Consider the following 22,314-nt stretch of genomic DNA (forward strand, 5'->3'; position numbering starts at 1 on the left):
CCTAGTTGCAGAACAGTTCTTTGTCAAAACTGTGCGTGTTGCCATTAGTGTTGACTCTCATCTTAAGTATGTACATGCAGGACTGATTCTTTGGTGGAGAGCTACCTGCTGTCAGATACAGGCCCTCAAGTGCATAAGAAGTCCAAGAGGTCAATTGGCAAGACCATAATTTTCCTGGAGCCTGGGATAGTAAAACATGAAACTTTGTGGAAAGTAGAAGTAATTAGGGCTACATTCAGAGCTGTTGTTCAGTCCTTCAAAATTCTGAAGTAGAACTGCAAGGTTATAAAATGGGTAATTTTTTTTGTTCTGTAACACAGAGCTGAAAGAGTTTTGATCTTATATTAGCCCAGTATCTGGAGTGTGGTGAAATATTATTGGATATTATATTTGTGCTATTGCAGTCTATTCTGTTAAAAGAATATAAAGGGAGCTTAATGGATTATAGTAGCTTGAATGAAAGCCAAATTTTTGGAACTAGGGATCAGGTCTCCAAAGATACTTAGGCACCTAATTCTTCATAGAAACCTTAAAGTACCTTGTGGATCTGAATCCCGTAATCCACAGCGAAGGTGCATATTTGTGCACCTGCTGTCATTATTCAAAAGGAACAAACACTAATAAACCTCCTTTTTTGACTAAGCCTCTGTCTTGAAAATACAGACTAGGGAATATTAGAACTAGATTTATTATTTTTTATTCAGTGTAAGAAAAATCCCAGCTATGCTGTGGGATCAAAGACTCTTGGGTAAAGAAATGTGAAGATAAGAATATGAAGGATAGTCACAGAAGGGGACCTGCATGGAGCAGAAGATAGAAATGAATGGTGATAGGTGAGATGCCTTGCAGAGGGGAGGTGAAAGAATACTTGGTCTCAGCATACCTGAATATCACTATGTACACAGCAAAAACGTTGCTTGTGTACATGTGTTCTGTAAGGTGACTGGTAAATTGTCTGGATGTCCAGTTTTCGGGATCTGACCAATCAAATGCGAAAACTTAGGAAAAATCTCAACACTTAACTGTAAGGGCTGATGAAATATTTCAGGGAGACTCTTCAGAGTTTTTAAGCAGTTCCACCAGATGTGTGTGATTAATGCCAACCTACCTACTTGGCTCTTGGCTGTGTTGGAGCCCATCTGGCCAAGTGATGGAAAGCAAAGGGCCTGGGAACTGTTAGGTTTCTCCTTTCATTTGGTAACTCAAGACTTGCAGAGTTTCTGGAAGAGCTGAGCATTTAGCAAGTGATTTTTCAGAAATAATCAGTTTTGTTTTGAATCTGAACAAAGGCAATTTCCACCATTCCTAGATCTTCTGAAACTGGCTTGATGTTTAGCAGACCACAAGGGTCACAACAAATATCAACAGTGAACACATTGTTTTCAAAGCTGAGTAATTTATGCATCTTTACCATTAAGAGAAGATATTATATTGATGCTTACGCCAGGTTTTGCATAAAATACTGAGCTGTGTCCCATGGTCATGTATCAGAGCGAGTGTTGTCAGTTGAAATAAGCATCTGCAACAGTTGTAAATATCACACCTGGCCCAGCTGTCTCTAAAATGAGTCAAAATCCCAATGAGCTTCAAAAGATACTAGGATTGTTGATGCTCTTTGTCAGTTTTAAGCCACACCTCTCCAAAACATTGGCATGTTTGAGTTCTTAAAAGCTGCTCCCATTTCAAGAGGGCTGCCCGACAAGATTCTTCTTTTGCCTAAATAAAACAACTAATTATTGAGGCAGTGTTTCAGCTGGGAGCATTCAAATGAAGAGCTGAATTTGAATTACTGCAGGAAGTGAAGCCAATGTTTGGTGAACCTTGATCTCTCATTCTGTCAGGCATTTGTGTGTGAATGTGTTTCCATCAGTATAAGGACAGGACGGTCGGATCATGTTTCTTTAAAGACAATGGTATAGAATCCAGACCATACCAGAAATACTAACACATCTTCAGAGAATGATTTGTTTTGCACTCTCAGAAATACTATATTACTGTTTAAAAGCAAATTAGCACAGGACATGCTGGTGGCTGCTGCTTTGAGCACAGAGTTTCTGATAGGTAAAACTGTGTGCGTGGCAGCTGAGCCACAAGTTCATTGTCATCAGAAACTGATAAAACCAAGAGACGTGCCCAGTCATCTGCAACAGTATTGCTTAACCTCTTGAAAAGTATAATATCCTTGTAGCTTATCAAACTTTTTAAGACCCTCAAAAGCCTTATTGAAGAGTGGGATTTCTTAAGCTGAAGTATATCTTCTATCACTTCAGGGCCACATTTGAGCCGTTCTGCAATCCTGATTGAGAAATGTGGCTTTACAGTGATGGAAACAGTCATTACTGATTGACTAAGGGAGAGTTTTGTCAGCATGTACAGCTGTTGGTAAGAACTGGAATGAGGTCCCTTCATACTCTCTAAGGGAAAGGTTGAACTTGCACTGGTATATCAGATGTTTTGAGGTGAGGAAACTGAACAATACAAGAAACACCTGCAGCGACTGATTAACAGGCTTCTTACCTCCAACAAGATATAGAAGGAGTTAATATCAAATGATTGTCAGTAGAATAAGACTCATTACTACATACATAATTGATATTTTTTCCCACAACACTGGCGTGCCATCAGATGGAGGGAAAAAAAGGTAGATTTTTAAGCCTCTGCAAGAAACGTAAAGATAACTCATATGTGGAACAATTTACCAGGCAGTGTTGCATGCTCAATTTTCCCTAAGTTATAGCTCAAGAATAATTTCAGTTTAAAGAAATCCACTATTTCTGGTTACAGAACAAAATGTCTGAAGCCGCCTTTTCTGTGAAGCAGGGGAAGGTGGGCAGGGGGTACGTGTCAAATCCCAGTGACCACTGGCAGATTTGGCATTATTACAGCAAAGTTAAGCTCTGCTGAGGTGAAATATTTGGAAAGTCTGAAAATAATAATTCAGATTGTAAGAAGGTAAATGCCCAAGTGTACTCTGCTTTGTTTGTACACATGATATATGAAATGTACATTATTTGACACCAAATTTGTCTGGAGTTACTGGTAATTTGTATAGGAACCCTGAAGGAGCTTGGGGAATGCTTAGATTAAACCTGAAGACTGAAAAAAAAAAACCAAAACAAAAAAACCAAAAGACAGCAAAACAAAGCTCCACCACCAAAAATTTTTTTAAAAGGGGGGCGGGGTGGGGGGGGAGAAAAAACCCTTAAAAAGAAAAAAACCCAACTTTAAAATGGTTCCTGAGTTATACTTGCAGCCTTCTCAATGTTCTTCGATGTTTGCAAACCTGTTTAGATAGGTTGATATTTATAAATGATTCTTCAGAGGAGTATGTACATGTTTCTGATCTGTTTTGACAAACCATGATGAGACGGAAGAGACAGAACATGCTTGCATCTGAACTTAATGCCAACTGGAGCACAGGCTGTTGACTCTTTCCCACAAAGCTATGTATTGTCTTGAGTAAATATATTTCTTATAATATGATGTAACCAGAAGCATCTCCTGAATATTCTCCTCTTCCCAGGACTTTATTGAAGATCATCTTGATGTATGCTCTCTGAGGATAACATTGTTCAAAGTTGTACTCCTAGCGGAGTTTTGAACTTTAGTAATAATTTTGTTGTTTGGTGATGTCTTCTCCAAGTCTAAATTAAATCAGATGTATTCCCTAGGAGATAATTTGCTTGAATTATTTTCCTTTTGAATAGGAAATAAAAACATTTATGATCAACTCTTAAATGTCCCATTTTCCCTCTGGCTTTATGGTGAAGATGAACGTGAATAGGAATACTAGTCATTCCTCAGTAATAATTGAAATAAATTCCCATGCCCCCCTCCTCTGTTGCTGAACACTTCCAACCTTGGACTGTTTTTTTTCTCAGAATGTTTTATAACTATTGTTCTCTTGGTTTGTCTGCTTTTGTTGCTGAAAGTTAGAAAATGCAGGATTTAGAACTTTCTTTTTTATGTCTATGGATAGCCATAAGTACATGGTATTTGTTACAGTGTTTTTAAGGGTCCATGTTCTTTTTCTTTCTGTGGTTAATGACACTTCTTTTACTTATATTGATCCACAAAGAAGATTTTAAATTCACTTACAAAATGAATGCTTGCTTTTCCAAAGTCCCATGCAACATAACAATATAGATTAGTTGCAGGAATCATCAGGGAGAAAAGGTGCTGTCTTGGTTCTGCTGCCTAGGTCTCTGCTGGAAACTGGACTATCTTGACGTAGTATCCTCATCATTCATTGTCTCATTTCTCTCTTTTCTTTGTGAAATGGATCTCTGACTTCTTTTTCACCATTTTATGTTTTCCTTTTTGTCTTCCCTGCCCTGTTTTTTTGTCACAGTTAATACATTAAACTATGAGGCTATGGAATGGAAATACTGCCAAGTTTGGGGGTTTTTTGGGGGGGCGCCTAGGCAAATTGGAGGTAGATACCCTGGTAGGGTACAGATGAGGCAAAATGGACAACTATTTTGTAGTTGCCAGATCACATACAAATTTAGTTCAGCAACATTTTTGTGGCATAGGCAAATAGTCCTTCTGTGCTAGCTAGAGTTAAGATAAACAACACATTTAAATGGCTAATACTCCATTTTCATGTTTGCCTTTGCAGGTCAGTCAAATTCAAATACTTCTTTTTCTGTTTCTCTGTCCTTCCCTGCTATGTTATTAATCTTACTCTTTCTATGTTAATCTGTGCCTCTATGTCAAGCAAAGTGCTGTTCAAAACTATGTTGCCTTCTACCCAACACAGTGCTTATCCTTCTGAAAAAATCAGAACTGGGATGAGCAGTCACTGCCCCAGACTATTCAACCAGGGTGAAACATTAGATGGAGTGGAATTAGGTGGCATGAAAGCATTTTACTCAAGAAGAGGATAGCATGTGAGTGAGCCCTGTTTGAATTTAAGATGTCTGAATAGTACTGCTTGAGTAAGAATAATCTGGATAGCTGTAAGTAAAGAGCAGTTTCACCTTAAGAATTTTCTTGTGTGCTTTCTTTTGCATGATCGCCAGCAGCTAGTTTTGTAAATTTTGTACCGTTGGAGTTACCCTTCCACTTGAGAAAATGCTGTTGAAGTCATAAGGATGTGACTACAAAGGGAAGAACAGTGCAGGCGAGGTAAAAGAAGCTGCCAGTGCAAGACAGTGGAGAATCTGGCCCTGGTTTATATATGACTACTTTGGGTTTATATACCTTTTTTGTGTTTGTTTTTATTTTACTCTGGGCTAAGTATTTCACAGGCAGTTAATTCCCACAGAATGATTATGAGTCTTTATTTGGTATATTTTACAAAGAGTCAGACCGAGGAGCTGGAAAGTTGAATGATTTGTCCAAAATCCCCTTCTCTCAATATCTGCGTTAAAGTTTATAATGAAATCCCAGTCCGATTCAGAGTCCTGTGCTCCTGCGTGTGTCCTCCGTAACCACCCTGCCGATCTGATTTTGCCAGCTACAAGCTTCTCTGGCTTTTCTGTATCAAGTTCCACTGGTACAACTGCCTTGGAACGCATCTGGGTTTGATTCGGTGATATTGTGCAGTGATAAGCATTGCGTGCAAGTTGATCAGAAAATATATGGCTGGTAAACACCAGATTCCACCTTTCCTGAATGATTAGCTGGCTTTTTGAAGTCCTAATGATTTTAATTTGGCTTGGAGTCAGTGAGTAAGAGTATGCAAAGCCTTAGCCAAAGTACCTATTTATTTATTTAAATGTTATCAGCACTTATTTCTTCAAAGAAGAGTACCTATCTCTTTGTCTAAGCGCTTTTTAATAAATGTATAAATATATAGATGTATAACTACCAAGTAAATCAGCTTAAATTTTCTCCATTGTCTCATAGATGACAGCAGTTAGTAGAAACAGTGTTTTTCCTTGGTGAATAGGGTTTATAGAGTATTCCTGACTTGTAGGAATGATATTGTCTGTTCAGTTTAATTCTGTATCTTTCATTTCAGATTTTTAAAAGAAGTAACACGGCTTGTTTTCCCTGTGTTTGTTCTGTCTATTTTCATAACACAAGTTTGTTTTTACTCCCCAAGAAAGCATATGAATAGATCAATGATTTGTTTAAAAAGTGAATGGCATTTTTCTAGACACAGATTGCTCGCTCTATCTGTTCATCTTCTGGACTTGGCTGTTTAAAACTTGTCAAGGAAGAATAAATTTTTCCTTTTTCCCTCCCAGGTTCTCTGGAGGAGAAAGATTGTCCGTGTTTGTGGTTATTTCAGATATTTGCAAAATTAATGTTAAGATTCAAATACCGCAGTAATATAAATTTTAAAAAACCCTCTACTTTTCTGTTGTAGTTCTTTACTTGAGAGAGACACATTTAATGAATATGCTTTTTGTTTTCTTTCTTAAGGAGTGGTTACATGATCTAGTGCTACATGGAAAAAATTTTACTTATTCAAGTCCTATGCTGTGGCAGCCCAATTAAATTATTATTTTAAACTGTATATGGTAAATTAATTTATTGCATTTTTAAGGAAGCTGTCCTTAACTGTGACGTACTGTAGTATATAAAAGATTGCGATTAAAATTGTATTTGTAATTAATCCTTAAATATTCAGATTAAATGGGATAGGACTAAGTACACTGAAAAATCAGTGTGTGCACCAGTGTACCTTTGCAGGTGAAATACTGCATCTATTGTATATTAAATTACTATCTATCTATCTAGTGCTATGCAGTATTACTAATATTTTAAAATTTTCCCATGAGCACTTTCCTCAGCTGTATACCAAACAGTATTGGAAACTGCTTGCAAAGGAAAATCATAATATACGCTGGGTGCTCTAAGATACGAGCTTTTGAAAACAGCAAAAAACTTCTCATAGGTTTCTGTGCATACAGTTTATAAAATTAGGCGTAATTATGCTGCCGCTGTTGGCTGAGTTATTTTCCATTCAAATGCCATGTACTTAATTGAACTGGAAGCGAGGGAGCGGGCACCTTTCCCCCTGTGCCGGGTCCCTGGTGTCAAACAAGTCGACAGCGATCTCAGCGGTGTGTAATTTTTGCACCAGTGCAGGCAAAGGGATCAGCTCAGCTGTCCTACGTCACTGTGGGTTTTGTCATTAACGGGGGTCCGGGCCGCTTGGAGATCTGCCGAGCTCTTGGCCATCAGGATGTTTTGCTTTAAGGAGTTGCGCAGGCAGAGTGCAGGTGTGAAAGTTGCCTCACAGGACTTTGAATTTGTCTCCAAGCTTATTGGAGTTTCTTCTTTCCAACAGAAGTTTGCAAACTATTTTTGTGATTTTGGAAGTTGTCCTCATAATACCTTTTAGTCATTTCTTTACTGAAATCAACAGCTCCAGTTTTTTTAGTTGGGTTTTTTTTTTTTTTTTTCCTTCTCTTACAAGTATGTACACCACAATTATGGCTTGGGTTATGAGTCCTTGAAGTCCCTCTGTTGTGGCAATATCTTTTTCAATAGCATGCCATGTGTATTCAGTTTTTTATTTATATAAGAACAAAAATATTTTCTGAATTACTTTGTTTTTTCACAGGAATCCTTTTTTTTTTAAACTTCACTGCTCCTACACATGGACTAAAGTACTGAACTTGTAGACTGATACCCAAATCTCTTTCCTGAGTCAATACCATTAATTTATAAGGCAGTTAAGTATTTGAGTGCATTGCATTTGTCAATATTGACTTTTCCCTGCTATTGTGTTTCTCATTCTCTTAGGTTAGTTAGGTATATCTGAATCTCCTCTGGTCTAGACTTACCTGCACATTTTTGTGTCGTTTTCAAGTTTGTCACTTTTCTGATAACTCCTTTTCCTGATGACCAACACATACCTACCACATATGCCAGAATGATGTGGTTCCTACCGGTTCCTACCCGTTCCTACCTGTTCAGCTTTCCGCAAAGAAAAATGCACTGTTTCTTTCTCATCTCTGTTTTCTGTCCAGATTCTTGAAAAATTTTTGTCCCTTGTAGCAAAGCTGTTTAGTTACACAGATGCCTTTCTGGAAATCCATATAAACTATTTCTCCTTTAGTTTCCTTCTGTGCATTAAGAATTGTATCAGATTTGTGAGGTACAATTTACTTTTGCTGAAACTGCGGAGAACAAATTCTACCTGTGATCTGTGTGTCTTCTACTTGTGTTTTAATGATTGTTTTAACTAAATTGCTGTCTTATCTCAAAATATATATGCTAGTCGAAAAGTTCCCTGAATGAATCCCGTAAGGCTTTTCAAAATGTAACTGCAATATTTGCTACCATGCAGTCCTTAAGTAGAGTCACTAGTATGAGAATATTTTCTTAGAGGTTCAATCAGCTTATTCTTAAATTTTTCTGATATTATTGACTGTATATATCCTCTGTGGCTTACTGACTTAATGCCTTTTGAATTTCTCTGTTGTTTTTTCCTTCTCCCTTCCTCTCTTTTGGGTACCTATGTCTATGGTGTCATACCATCTTTTTTTATGGGGAAAGATTAGGTTCAGGGCAAGTATCTTGCTAATACGTAGATGGCAAAAACTGATGCAAGAAATTGTTTATCTTTTCAGCAACACCCTCATTTTCTTTAATTACATCTTCACCTCCTCTAATCCAAAAGACCTACTTATTCTCCCTTAACCATCTTGGTGGTTATTGCGTGGTTTTTACCCACAGCTGTTTACTTCAGAGCCCATTTTAGGCCTCTTTGTTTCTTTCTTACACAATGAATCTTATAATCTGCTTTGTTGGCTTCACAAACATTGTATTTCCATATTCTGCGTAACTTTGCATTGGATTCCTATAGGTAGAGTGGCTGTAGAGCACCCTAAAATTGTACAACACGTCTATAAACAAACTGCTATGCTAGTTTGAAGAGGACGTATTTCATTTTCAGGATACAAAATTCATCTTAGCACTTAAAGTGCATACATTCCCCCCTTGCTTGTAGTCTCTAACACTTGGTTTTTAATTTGTTATGTTAATACGTTGGTTTCTGCTGATTTAACAGGTTTTAGATGAAGGAAGACTGAAAGAATATGGTGAACCTTACATTTTGCTGCAAGAACAAGATGGCTTGTTTTACAAAATGGTGCAACAAGTGGGCAAGACTGAAGCGGCTTCTCTGATTGAAACAGCAAAACGGGTAATTTTAGAAGAAGGGATGATTAAGTTTGTCTCTGCAGTTCGTTTATCTCAAGTTAGCATATTCAGCGTTATGTTAAGGCTTCCACTAAAGAATCTGTCAGCTTTGCAAGGCAAAGCCATCATTCTCAGTGCTTTTTTTAGTGGGATATACACAGACTTCCAAATGGTAAGTGTATTTATATACCCCGAGTTGAAAGACTGTTTGGATTTCTTGCATCCTTCTGTATGTACACAAAATGGTAAGTGTAAATAATATATGACATACTCACCTGTGCTGGGCATTGATCTTAGAAAAACTTGCTGTAAAAACGTGTTAGGGCTACAGAGTCCAGTATTTATCTATTTATTCTATATTTTTAAAAGGGCCCACCAAATTTTAGTTTGAGGTTCAGTACCTGTGCATTATATTATGGTCTCTGGGGGTGTGATTGCATTCTTATTTTTGTGCTTTCTCTTACTTCGTTCTTCTACCCTTGCTCTGTTCTGCACATAGGATGAGCAGGGCTCAATTAAGAAACAGCTGTTGAATGTTTTGTTGCCTCCTTGTTCCCTACAAGGCTCTGTGCCTGATTTACTGCTTACTATTCAAATCCTACTCTGAGTACAGAATTATTAATGTACTTGTGAGCATTCCTCTGGCAATCAAAGTGTTTAAGAAACATCAATGGATTAATTTTCATAATACGTCTGTAAGGTGAGGCTATATCATCTCCACTTTTCAGATGGAAAGCTGAAGCAGAGATAAGAAGGTAAAAAAATGACCTGTGATTGAGGAATTCTTTTTGACTAGCTTTTGGCTTGATTTCTTTTTTCTTGATAATTTACCACAGAGGACGTCCAGAGCAAGGTTTTATTTCTCTCAGTGCTAATGAAGTTTAAGCACTGCTTCAGTTGAGACTGGCAGCGCTCAGTTTGGCAGCACCTTGCTTCATAGTCATGTAACATTACTTTCAGCATGCAAGTAAGGCACTGATATTAGGCATGTAGTGACCTAAGAGAGCCTTTCCAAAACAAGAAGCAAAGGTCTTATCTCTAGCCTTTATGTTTTCCTCTCCTCAAGTTGCTGGATGTACGGAGCAGAGCTAGAGGAACACAAACTCCAAACTGTTCCCTGGGGAAACAGGAGACCAATAGATGGGAAGCAACACATAAAGACAGGAAGCAAAATGGCAGGTGCCTGGCTATTTCCTAGTAAAAATAGATGCATTTCCAGCAAGTTGGAAAAAAAATGAAAAATTGTGCTGTCATGGAGGCTGCATGCTCATGTCTGGAGGCTATTTTACTGGACTTTTTGAAGATTAGAGATTTCTGTGTCTGTTCATATCATTAGAAATTTTTTAGAGCTGCTGAAACTTTTTTTTATAAAGAGTTTTTCAAGTGAAGCTTAGTAGCTAAGAGTGTACACTATAAATTCATGTGTGGCACTAATTGCAGAACTGAGGAAACAGCTTTGTCCTTAACTAGACTATGTAAATGAGTCCTGCTGTCCTTCTCCGTTGCTGCAATGTAGCTTCTTGTATTTTATTACTAGAAAGGAATGGGTTAGCCATGTTTTTTATGGTATGCGTATGACAATCTGGAGGTTATATAAATTATGTTTAAAAGGATAGCTTCAAATTCAGACGACCAGTGTTCGTCTGTAAAGTGAAGGCCAGCTTCCTAAGGCTTGATCCTTGGAATGGCAAGAGGTGAAGCTGTCCAGCTGTCATCTGTAGAGATTTAGCCATGTCATGCTGTCTCTCCTTCCTTCCCTGCAGCCCTCCCCAATTGCACAATTGCATTCAAAGATAATTCAAAATATATAAAAATAATTGCCTGATGTTACTTGCCCGTATAGTCATCTGTAGTTACCACATCAATGTTATGTGATTTTGTACAGGAAGGGAAGAGATCCAGGAACCAGTCTCTGCTGAAATGTGGTTTGATGAAAAAGTTTGCTAACTCCCAGGCTAGAAGGCAGATACAAGCTTTAGCATCTGCCAAGAATGCAAAGCATGGTGCTTATCCACACTCAGCCCAAAAATATGGGAATCGAGAGACTATATCTCCAGTCAGCAGCTACCCAGAAGCACAGTTACAGTTCTTTCTGTTTGGAGGACTTGGACGTTAATTCAAGGTTTTTGTTACTGCTGTCCCTTGTGCTTCATGCATACTTTCAGAGAAGTTGCTTAGTCAGAAAAGCTGCTTCCAATGGCTTTTCTTTTTACACTAGTAAGTCTGTTATATGTATTGCTGTTGGTCTCATACATTCCTACTGTGGTTACTAAAAGCTGGTTTTATGAAAACCAGCTTTTTTTCTGTTGTTGAAAAACAGCATGCTGCACATAAAAAGAAATGGTAATATGACATATATACATACTTTTCAAAAGGCGTTACAGTGGGTTGCTATGTAAAATGGTTTGGAATGTGGTCATGCTTTGGCAATGATTATTTGATTTATTGCATTTTGGACCTGAATCTTGCACAGAACAAACCTGTACCAAGAGCTTCTTTCAGTAAGGTGAGACTTTAAATGCATTTTGTGGAACAGTAGAGATTCTGCATATATCCTTTAAGTGCAAATGAAGGGGGACTACACATCTTAAATTGGGAGACTAACTTGGATATCTTTGAAGAAAACTAATTTTCAAAAAAATCTCATGGGCATCTTAGCTAAGCATTGCAAGATTGAGCTGTTGCTGGAACCTTAGCTCAGGCTTCTGAATTGATCCGAGGTTACTATTTGTATGTCTCTCTTGGTCACTCAGTATCCCCATTTTTTGTGCACGTCAAAGAAAACAATGCAGGCACAGCTCAAGTTGGAGACCGCTGAGTATATATTAACTAGCCTGTGAGCCTGACTGCAGTAGAGTTGTGCTTGGCACCGCAAGACTGTGTTTTTATCTTTGCTCAGTTTACAAGAAGCTATTAGGAGAAAATCCTATGGGAAGGTGAGAAATAGTCATCAAACAGTTAAAAAGGAAAAAAAAAAAAAGTGCTCAATTATTCAGATAAACAAAGGTTGGTGTGTGCTCCGTGCTCTTGGCAGCATTGAGAGAGGCTTTTCCACAAGCTTTGGTGGTGTCAGGATAGGGCTGGTTTTCTGTCAATCAGGTTTTGAGTACTTTGAGGGAAAAATAAGGGTTATTTTATTTTAAAGCTCTGACAGATGTGTAAATATTAAAATACTAGGTGTTATCTCACCTCAGTGATTACTTTTAGAAAGGTTGCAGCTCTGTTGGCAGTGGAAGAAACTTGTATAAAGACTTGGGCATTTAATATCTTGAGGGATTGGGCTCAGGGGAAGAATTACAATGAGACAGTTGAAAAGCAGCTGCCATTTCATTACGTCTCTAGTAATGTGCCAAGGTTTTCTATTAACTTTCCATTTAAAAAAAAAAAAATCACATTCAAAAGCTGCATTAAAAGTATGCCAAAGTTTTATGTTTTAAACCAGGGACGGGATGGGAATGCACAACTGGGGCTGCCGTCTCTGCAGCGTGTGTGCAGGCAGGCGCCTGATTGACTTTCCTCTGTTGCATCCGATCGTGGCTGGTTACTGAGGAATGCCTCTTAAGAGAACTTCCAATTCTTTTGTTGATTCAAATCAGACCTTAATATTCTTTGAAACTTGTAAAGATGCATATATCCTGCGTTAGCATGTGTGCACAAAAGACGACAGTGGTACTTACAAGAATGTTTTTATAGAATGACTATTTCTTTTTTATCCCACATGTCTTATACATGTATTCATATATATGAAAAGGACATTATTATCAAACAAACTGAACTTTGTTGACAACACTCTCAAATATAAATTGGAGAAATGTTTCATAAGCCGTAGTCAAAGCGGTCTGACTATGAGACCTAACTCATGACACGTGTCAGCTTCAGAAAGATAGTGTATTTTCTGTTTTTAAAGACTCAAAAAAACTTTTCACATTCTTCTTTGAAAAAAATTGCATTTGAAGTCCTTTTTTACCCAAACACATTTTTAGATAAGAGCACACAAGTCTTGACATTATTTCATTTTGTTATGCGCATCTGTCAAGGAACAGAGATATGATACAGCTACTAAAAACTGATGATTGTGGAACAGTGAAACTTGACAGCATTTCATTTCCTTTATATTCTGATTATACATTTATCAGGAAACCTGTATCTCTTCTAGTTGAGCTAGAAATTGGTAGAATTCAAGAACTCAAAGGCTTGGCAAAGAACTGTCCTATTATTTGGTATCATCTTACATTTTAGAGAAGTTGCTTGGTTGAGTCATTGTTAAAGCTTTTGCTTCTTCTTTCATTATTGTGGTTCACTATCCAGAGATCACATTTCTATAGGCCCTATAACTGCTCTGCAGCACAAATTAAACGCTGGGATATTTCATACATATACCTCGAAGTTTCAATGGTTGTCAATCATAGTTTGTAAAATATAGGGATTACAACCTGATATTAACATCCAAATCCATTGTGTTCATTTTATGTGTGAAAATGAGAAACCCTTGTGCAGACGCAAGATTTCACAGCTTCTTTGTCATCCTGTTTTTAATTTATCTCCATGTTTTGAGCTAGTAAAATGATTTTACTTACCAGTTTAATGTGAAGTGATAAAACATATCTATTTATCTGAATTACCGGAATTTGAGTGGATCTACAGGTTGTATGGGATTATTCTCATGCTTTGTTATAATGCAAGATCATATAGTAATTTTACTAATTTTTCAGTGACACACAGTTACTGAATGCCACTAACCTGAAGTTCCTGTTGGGATTCCTTAAGGACATGTATTTATCTCTACTTTATTTGTCCCCAGGAATTTTATTTGAAACTAAAAGGTGTTTGATGCATAATTACTCATAGAATCTGATATTTTTCCTAGGTGTACTTCAGTAAGAATTACCCAGAAGTTGTTCAGAATGGTCAACTTGCTACAGACTCCTCCTTGGATCCTTCCTCAGGATTATGCATAACCGAAACTGCACTGTGATTCCTAATAACCTTAACTGTTTTCCATTGAATGTAAACCTGAGATCATCTAAACTCAGTGACAATGTTTGCAAGTGTCAACAGGAGAAGAAAGGGAGGGGGCAATTCTTTGCACTGGACATCCTTCCTATTTAATACTGAGAAAAAAATTTTCACTGTCCCTCTTTCTTTAATTTCAGTGCAATATGTTTTCCTTTCCACCTAATTGTTTGTACTGCTAAGGATATTAGGCAGACTCAGCTTTTATTTGAAAGTTATGTGGTAGAGATCTCTTTTATTTAAACAGGTGCAGGACACCTAACACGTCTAGGACACCTAACAGGTCTAGGGTGCATATTTGGAGCTCAATAAAAAAAATTGGAATGTGTCCTTTTTTCTCTTTTGGAAATATTTTGAGACCAAGCAAAACCAAATTTTTTTCAGTGTCACTTTAGCACGACAGCTGTGTCTAAACAGCAGATTCAGTAGTGTACAACTTAGTTGTCCGGTGCGACTCTTTCTCCCTGTCATAAGTAGCTATGCAGGTTGGTAGAAAAAAGAACTGATCAAGCCAAAAATACTTTTTCTTTTTGATAGCAAAAAGTACTATATACTTATTTTTTTGATAAATAATTCAAGTAATTCTGTTCAAGATGAATGTAAATATTACTTTTATTTTGCTAAAATCTGAATGCTGAAGAATCAATCTCAATCTTCTGTACTTTAGATGAAAATTACCACATTTGCACTGAAGAAATATTTAAATAATTTAACATACATTCCTCTTTTTATCCAGGTTATCAAAGAAAAAAAGGTATTAAAATAACTTGAGGAAATGTTTGAATGACATGTCATTATACCTAAATGCCGTGTAGTACAAAGTTATCTTCAACACAACACATTGAAATGTATACATTATTTGCATTTATTGTGCCTTAATATTTGTGCCTTCAAGCCAAAGCTGTAACTGCAGGGTACACAACAAATTCATTAAATTTATGTTAAAAATGTGTAACCTTAGTATATTTAAAGTTTTGCATCAGGGGTTCTGTTGAACTCAAGCTGTTTGAAGTTGCCATCCTACCAGAATAGGTAGGAGAGTACAACCTGTAGTTTTGAATGGCTGTTGCTGATAGTGAGAGGAATGCAGTGAGAGAGAGAGATTTGGTATTTGTAAGTTATGTCCTGATTCAGCAAAGTACTTTAACACAAAGGCACTATTCCTATTTTTAAAAAAAAAAAAAAAAAATCAAGTGCTGTGCTGCTTCAGGTTTTTTCATGTTTAGTGAGATACCTACTCTTTGAGGACTAGTAGAAAATAAATCTATTCATCTTACTGTTTAAAGGGCACAGAAGAGACTAAAAGGCAACAGATCTCTTCAGGACATGTGCCTTTTGAAAAATACTGAAGATGCTTGCTCTTACCTTTGTAAGAGAAATGTTATTTACCCAACGTTCACCCAGTGGTCTAAAAGTACGGCAAACACAAATGTTTCTTGTTTCAAACAGTTCTGCCAGCAAATAACCAATTCAAATACAAAATCACTCTCTCCATGGCGAGAAGTAGATTGAGGCCAAAGCCTGTGCCTCAGGACAAGGGCTCATCTAGGAGAACTTTGTCCTGCTCAGGAGTCAGCCCAGCAGTGAGAGGCAGAATCCTCGTTCCCCTGTCGCAGCATCTTCCCTGCGGTGAGGCTCGCTGTCCTGCTGCGAGATCTTGGCAGAGAGGGGAGGACCTCTTACTACCTGCGGTGCCGCCAGCCAGCTTCCCCTGGTGAGTGGTGGGGAAAAACAAACACCAGGCGTCTGGTTTGGCTGGTAACGTCCTCTTCCATCCTTAGCAGGCAGTTACAAAATGAAATGCTCTTGTCCCTAGCTTGCTTTTGGCAGGTTCTGACACTTCCTTCTGCGGTGCGTAGCACCTTACACTATAACAAATCCCATTGAGATCAGTGGAACTGAACTTCAGGCGGTGATGCGCAGCATGAGGCTTGTGCTACATCTGGTGCTAAATAGCAGGCGGTCAGGGACAGCTACCTGTCCCCAAAGCCGCGTGGCACAGATTGGCTCACGTAAGCAGTGCTTATGGCTAATCCTTCTTAGAGCACGCCAGCCACATCCACTGTTCTATATCGTTTGGCCCTTCGTCGTCTCCGGGCTCACGCAGTCCACTTACAGACCTAGCACACAATTACCATCTAGTGTGTTTTCTTATGGTTTCCTTTGCAATTCAAATGGTCTGAAATAAGGATAGGGCTATTCTGCAGCTCAGTAGGGTGGTGTTTGCATTGCAGAAGTATGTGAAGATGTACGGAAGTGTTTGAGTGTGTAAAATCACGTGGGATAGTGCTGGGGGACTGTGTATCATGAAGAAAGTTCAACCTTGCATGGTCTTGTCTGTAACTGCCTTTTTGGAAGGGACCCACAGTGTGAACCATGTCCAAACTCTGCTCAAGCTTTGTCATGGAGAGACCTGGCTGCAGTGGTCCAAAACAGAGCTAGGGTGAGCTGACCAGTAAGGCAGTGTAGACACTTAATGGAGTATGGTGCTTGAGTTTATTTGTTTACATTTTATTGAGCAGGGTGGACACATCCAGAGTCTAACTGTGTTTTAAAATGGCGAATTCTTTTATTTCTAAATAGTTAGTTCTTACAAGAGAGTAAGTATGATGTATAATACAGTGAGACTTTTAAATACTCTAGCAGAACAGTACGTTCTCCTGGCCATATACCTTGAGTTTATTTTTTTTTTTATCAGAACTAAGGAGATATGCATGCGTAAACCAAGGGTATAATTACAGTTTTAGTTCATTTCAGCTCTGAAATGAATCTATGGTAAGTTATATTTCAGAGCAGAGCTCCAAAACGCTGGCTGCTGCAGACTCACTGGTATGAGACCCTGACAGATCTAGCTATCAGTCTATAAGCTAGAATTAATTTGATCCTGTAGCTTTTTGAATGTGCAAAAAAATGTTAGGTATCTCTGAAAATGCTGATTCTGCTTCTTCACGTGTTTTGGCAGGACATTACTAGCTGTAGGTATCAAATATCAATATAAGAGAAAACAAATTTTTTACAACATCACACTTGAAACCCATAAATTGCTGAGTGGAACAACTGATAGCGAGACATTCGTTTCTGTCATTGGCATTATATCATCTTTTTAGTTTAAAGTAACAAAAATATTTTAATCAGGAGATTGTTTTTTAGATTCTTTTGTTGGTTTTGTTGTTGATAGCTGTTTTGTTTAGATGACTGTTGGTTAAGATTGACTGACCCGTTTAATTTCAGTTGAGTAAAAAAGTGCAATGTACCTGAATGGCAAAACTCAGATCAGGGATGAGAAAGGGCTTCCTTTGGTGAAAGTCTCGGTCTGTTGAATGGACAAATTATCTTGCCAGCAAGGTGTTTTATGTTTCCTTTTAAGGAAAACTTCAAATAGTTCTAAACTTCCACTTTGAAAATTTTCATGCTTTATTTGGAAATAGCAAAGCTAGTTACTATAAGCTACATTCCTTCCTGGGGTTCTTGGAAAAAGAACTCGGTCTTCTGAGTTATTCAAGCCTTCAAAATATTTCTTCACCATGAGGTGCCTTAAAGTATTCCAGAGTTCTATTTCTAAGAAATATAATTTTATACAGCAATACTGAAAATCATCAGTTACAGAACTGTTTGTTTGGTGTAAAAGACTAGGAACAGCCTCTACTTCTGATCTCAAGAATTGTTCTTCAGGCATTCATTTTGGTATATCTTTGCTCCACCCCTCCTCAAAAGACCACTGGGAGAGTCAAAACCAACACAGTTCTCAAGGATAGGTTATCTCGTGTTTTGCTTATTTTAAGGGCAAAATTGTCTTTAGTGAACTGAACCAGAACTCATTTGCCAGATACGCGTAGTCTTCTGCGATACCATTCACACTGCCCTTTGGAAGAGGGAGGGCCTTCTTCTGACCAACATCAGTAATGCTGGTTGCTTAACTGATGTTGACAGTTTCTTTTAACCTTCCCAATACCTGTTTAAAGTAAGATTACAAAAGGAATCAGAAGGGGACAAAAGATCCAAATGTTACAGAAACTTTCCTGAAAATGCTGCTTTTTGTGTTAATGTGACCTTTTGAAATATCTCACTTTAAAGTTTGCTTCTTGGGGGGGGGGGGGGTCGGGGGGGGCAGAAAGAGTTGAAATCACTTATTCCCTGTGATGGCGATGAGCATCTGACACTAGCAGAAGAGTGTGGCTTTCTGTATGTTTTACGTTGTGTAACAGCGCACTGCTTTTTCATCATTTTAACTCTGGTTTTGTTTTGGTTTTTGCATTTGTGTAATAATTTGATTCTGGTATTGCTACAGAATGATTTCTTTTGTTGACGTTCATGTGACAGCTCCTGTCGTACAATAAAAGGTGTTTCTCAGAAGCATGAAGTCTGTCGTCATTGCAAATGTGTGGTTGAAGGCAGAAATGCTGGGCTGAGCTAAGTCAGGTTGTGCCTGAAATCTCCAAACACCTCTTGGTGGTATCGCCAACTCCAAGAGCTGAAAATCCTCCATTTGGAGGTATGTATAACACAGAATAATACATTCTGGCTTGGTTTTACCAGTCATCTGTGGCCTGAGATCTCTCAGATCACTTTATCAAGCTTTTGCTTCAATTGACAAGGGCTAAAAAGTAATCCAAATAGATTTTCAAAAATTGTGACCGAAGAACCACTGCAGTTGCACAAGTGCAGATCGGGTACGGTCTCTGCCTCAAGCAGCTAGCAAGCTCAAGGGACTGGGCAGCCAAAAGGTGGAAGGTGAACAGGCACAGAAGCAAAGTGGGTTAGCAGCACAACTCCAAAATCTGGTGTCATCTCTCAGTCCTGTACTTCTCTCTGATGAGTTTGTTGCTTCGTTTAACAAGACACACTAAAACGGCTCATTTCTGAAAACTGCTGAAAGTTTCTCCCTATGTCTACCAACTGGTCTCAAGCACTTAAATCTACTACTTTGATGCAAATTTTTAGTACAAGATGAATTGTGCATTTGTCAATAATCCCCCAGTGCAGCAAGTTCCAGGACTTGACGTACCATGGATTGTCATCTGTCTTTTTATAACATGATGCTGGAATATGTGTTAAAAATTTCTCATGTTTCTACCAGAAGTCTACCTCACAACCACCATGTAGCTATCTAAATTGCCTGTAACTGAATTTGGCTTAGGTTGTCACAGCACAAGTCACTTGTGGTATGTGCAGTATCCTCCTGGAGCGTGTACTCGCCAAATTCACATGCTTCCGTGTTAATTGAACAGTTCTCTCTTAGAAACGGGTGAGGTAGATTTGTTTGCTCACCTGAAAGAGAGCTGCTGATAAATAGCAAAGCCAAAGATGTGTTCTATGAATTTGCCCACGAAACAAGCATGAATTTCATAAACTTGGTGTATAAAGCTGGTTCATGGATTTGGAGCAATACTAATGTATAAAAAATTAGGGCCATACTCTGACCTCTGAAATCGGGTTTCCACTGTCTGCACCTTGGCACCGCTTAACTCCCCAAATTGCCTGGAATCGATAGCCTCCTCTGTTTTGAGATACAGAATTCCCTGTGGATCTTAGTCACAGATGCAGCACACACTCAGAAGTGCAATAACCTTGAGAAGGAACTGGTGGTAGTCCCATTGCCATTCAGGAGCTGGGGCACATCCTAATCTAAGTCACTGGAGGGGCTCAGCGCAGGGTACTTGGGTCATACCTGCTTGCTTCAAACACGGCTGAGTTAAAAGCTGCACCAGAGCTCTTGTCCCTCTCCTGCATGGGATACCCTGGTGTTTTTAGAGCATGCATTAGGGAAGCGGGAGAGGGTGGTTGCAGGCTTTCCATAGCCTGAGCTGCTTGGGTCTTTCTGTCTTCTGCATCATCAAAGCACAATATTCAGGATGTTTTTGATGGCAATATTCACCACGAGTGAACGATGTGGGGGATTGTTTCCTCCGGGACAAAGGAAATCCCAGGTTCATGTCCCAGTTCCAGGGAGTATTTATGCATTTTGTTCAACAATTGTCAGTAGAAACGCCAGGAGGAGCTGGGGATTCTACTCCAGGGCTGTCACGTCAGCGTAGCTGGGGTCTCGCTGGGCAGCAGGATCCATTTGCTTGTGTTTGCTTCTGCTCTCTCACCCCAGCTGGGTGGTGGTGGCCGAGACTGCCGTTTGCAGTCAGTGCTTTAGCTGTTGGGCAGCTCTACAAAAGCAAACGCGCTTCTCCTGCCTCCCCAGGGACGCTGTTGCCCTCAGTGCTGTCACTACCGTGTGGACATCTGCTTGGGATAGGATGCTCTCTGTACCCAGCTATTCCTACTGCAGCTGCTCCTCATGCAACATATGGGCAGTGCTTCTCCCTGTAGATGAAGGTTTTCCTTAGAATCCATAAAGCTCCCAACAGAAGTGCTCTGAAATAGTAGCTGAAGCCTCTGCATTGACTATACCCAGAGAATAAGCTCCCAGTTTATGGAGTTTAAATTACTGTGTTGCAGCCTAGGGGCTGTGTATCTGGTCACTCCAACATATGAATTTGATGCCTGAAGTACAGCTGGTGGATTGTGTCAGGCACATGAGACTTATAAAGGAGCTATGGCTTTTTTTTTTTTCTCCTTTTTTTTTTTTTTTTTTTTTTTTACTTTTGGAGACTTGCTATGGGAAATGAAAGTGGGGTGGGACAGTGAAAAATAGTTCCCTTTGTTTAGTTCCAGTAAGCTTTGTACCTCAGTTCAAGCGCAGATAGCAAATAAAAGAAGAGTTATTTATCCTGAGAGTAGCCTGAAGAAAGCAAATCTTCTAAGTGTTCATGCCAGTTGACATTCTTCATGGAGCTCTGTATTTTGCAGGAAAGGACCACAATTACCTTATGGCACTAAATTGAGTTGGGTGGGAAATGCAGCCTCAGATTTATTAGTCAAAGTTTCATTGTCAACAAGAGCTTGCTCTTGAATATTAGAGGCCCAGATTTTAACATAAATGCCAGGCATGAATAGGCTAAACAAGCCCTGTCGAACTGTCTCTTGAAAACATTGCCAGGATACCAAAAATGAGGATTTCTCCACCCTCCCTGCCCAGCTGAGAGGATTTTTGTTCATTCTGTACCAAGAATATGGACCGCTCTGTGTTTTGGTTGATTTAACACGTATGCACTTTTGCAGAGTAGTGATTTCTGCGAGTGGAGTTATGCAAGTAATTCACCATGAGTCATTCATGCAGTGAATTAAGTGCCTCTTCCCACAACCAGGTTGTCTCCTGACAATCATTCTTTTTTTTTTTTTTTTTTTTTGCAATTACTCAACAAATCCTTTTGCAATTACTTTTAAGCATTCTGTGTAGGTCACACATTTATGTATGTGGTTAATGTTTATTGATTTTTTTGAGTCATATTCATAGTAGATCAGAGAAACTACATAATACTGTCTCTGTATCGGTTGGTGTAAATGTCCATACCTGCGAATTTAAATTTTTTTTTTTTTCCATCTGGTTTTGGCTACACACACGTGTGTTCATTCCTGTGAGTATCCATGTCAGTAAAGCTAGATTTACTTGAATGGCGTGTCACATCATGCATACACATCGACACAGAAGGGAAGAGAATCTGCATTTTTCAAATGCTTTTATGGAAGAGTCTCTGCTGCCATTTCTAGCAGCGAACGATAGAGACCATCACGGCCTTGGGAGAATAGGAAGGTGCCTCTGCGTATGCCAAGAGAACACAGAGAGCAACGAGTTGCCCGCAGTCTGCTGGGACGGAGCGGGGCTGGAAGGAGTCTCCCTGCACTGGTTTTACTTGCCTAGGTTCTCTGTGCATTTCTGCGCTTGTGAGAAGTTGCAACAGATGCTGCGCAGAACCAGTTCTCGTTGCCGAAAGCAGAAAGTGAAAGGCCAAGTGCTGCTGGTAAAGCAAGAGCAGATGTTTATCCTGTGCCAGGCATGGCCAAAGCCTGTTCCCCTCAGGTGTTGTCCTTACGAGCGCGCCGGCTGACTGCGCCTCTGCCCGTTCTGAGTAATCGGGCTTCTTTTGGAGGAGGAGGAGCATTCCGAAAAGGAGGAATTTCTAGGGAGAGCTTCCTAGAGCGTGAAGGAAGCAACAGCGAGGTTTCCCTCGGAGGTCTCCGTCTCACAGACAAGAAGTTGCTCTTTTCTCCTCTTTTCAGGGCGCGTGCTGGAGCGGCGGCCTGCCAAGCTCCTGGGTGCTCTGCGAGGAAGGTGAAAGAGCCCACAGTGCTTAGGAGGACCTCCTG

The 22,314-nt window shown here is 39.2% G+C and overlaps 1 protein-coding gene across 5 annotated transcripts in view; it reads left to right on the plus strand.

Moving 5' to 3' along the window:
- ABCC4 (ATP binding cassette subfamily C member 4) overlaps positions 1 to 18,471 on the plus strand; it is a 154,980-nt gene extending 136,509 nt beyond the window's left edge. For 4 of the 5 annotated variants that reach the window (XM_052785773.1, XM_052785771.1, XM_052785768.1 and 1 more), the window contains 3 exons: positions 8,975 to 9,109; positions 13,973 to 15,719; positions 15,824 to 18,471. In XM_052785773.1, the coding sequence (XP_052641733.1) occupies positions 8,975 to 9,109; positions 13,973 to 14,080 (243 nt within the window). In that variant the 3' untranslated portion in view covers positions 14,081 to 15,719; positions 15,824 to 18,471. Of the gene's footprint in view, positions 1 to 8,974; positions 9,110 to 13,972 lie in introns of all 5 variants that reach the window. The other variant, XM_052785769.1, reaches the window with a different exon arrangement.
- The last annotated feature ends 3,843 nt before the right edge of the window (positions 18,472 to 22,314 follow it).

The sequence above is a fragment of the Harpia harpyja genome, chromosome 4, assembly GCF_026419915.1.
Source record: "Harpia harpyja isolate bHarHar1 chromosome 4, bHarHar1 primary haplotype, whole genome shotgun sequence".
NCBI lineage: Eukaryota > Metazoa > Chordata > Aves > Accipitriformes > Accipitridae > Harpia > Harpia harpyja.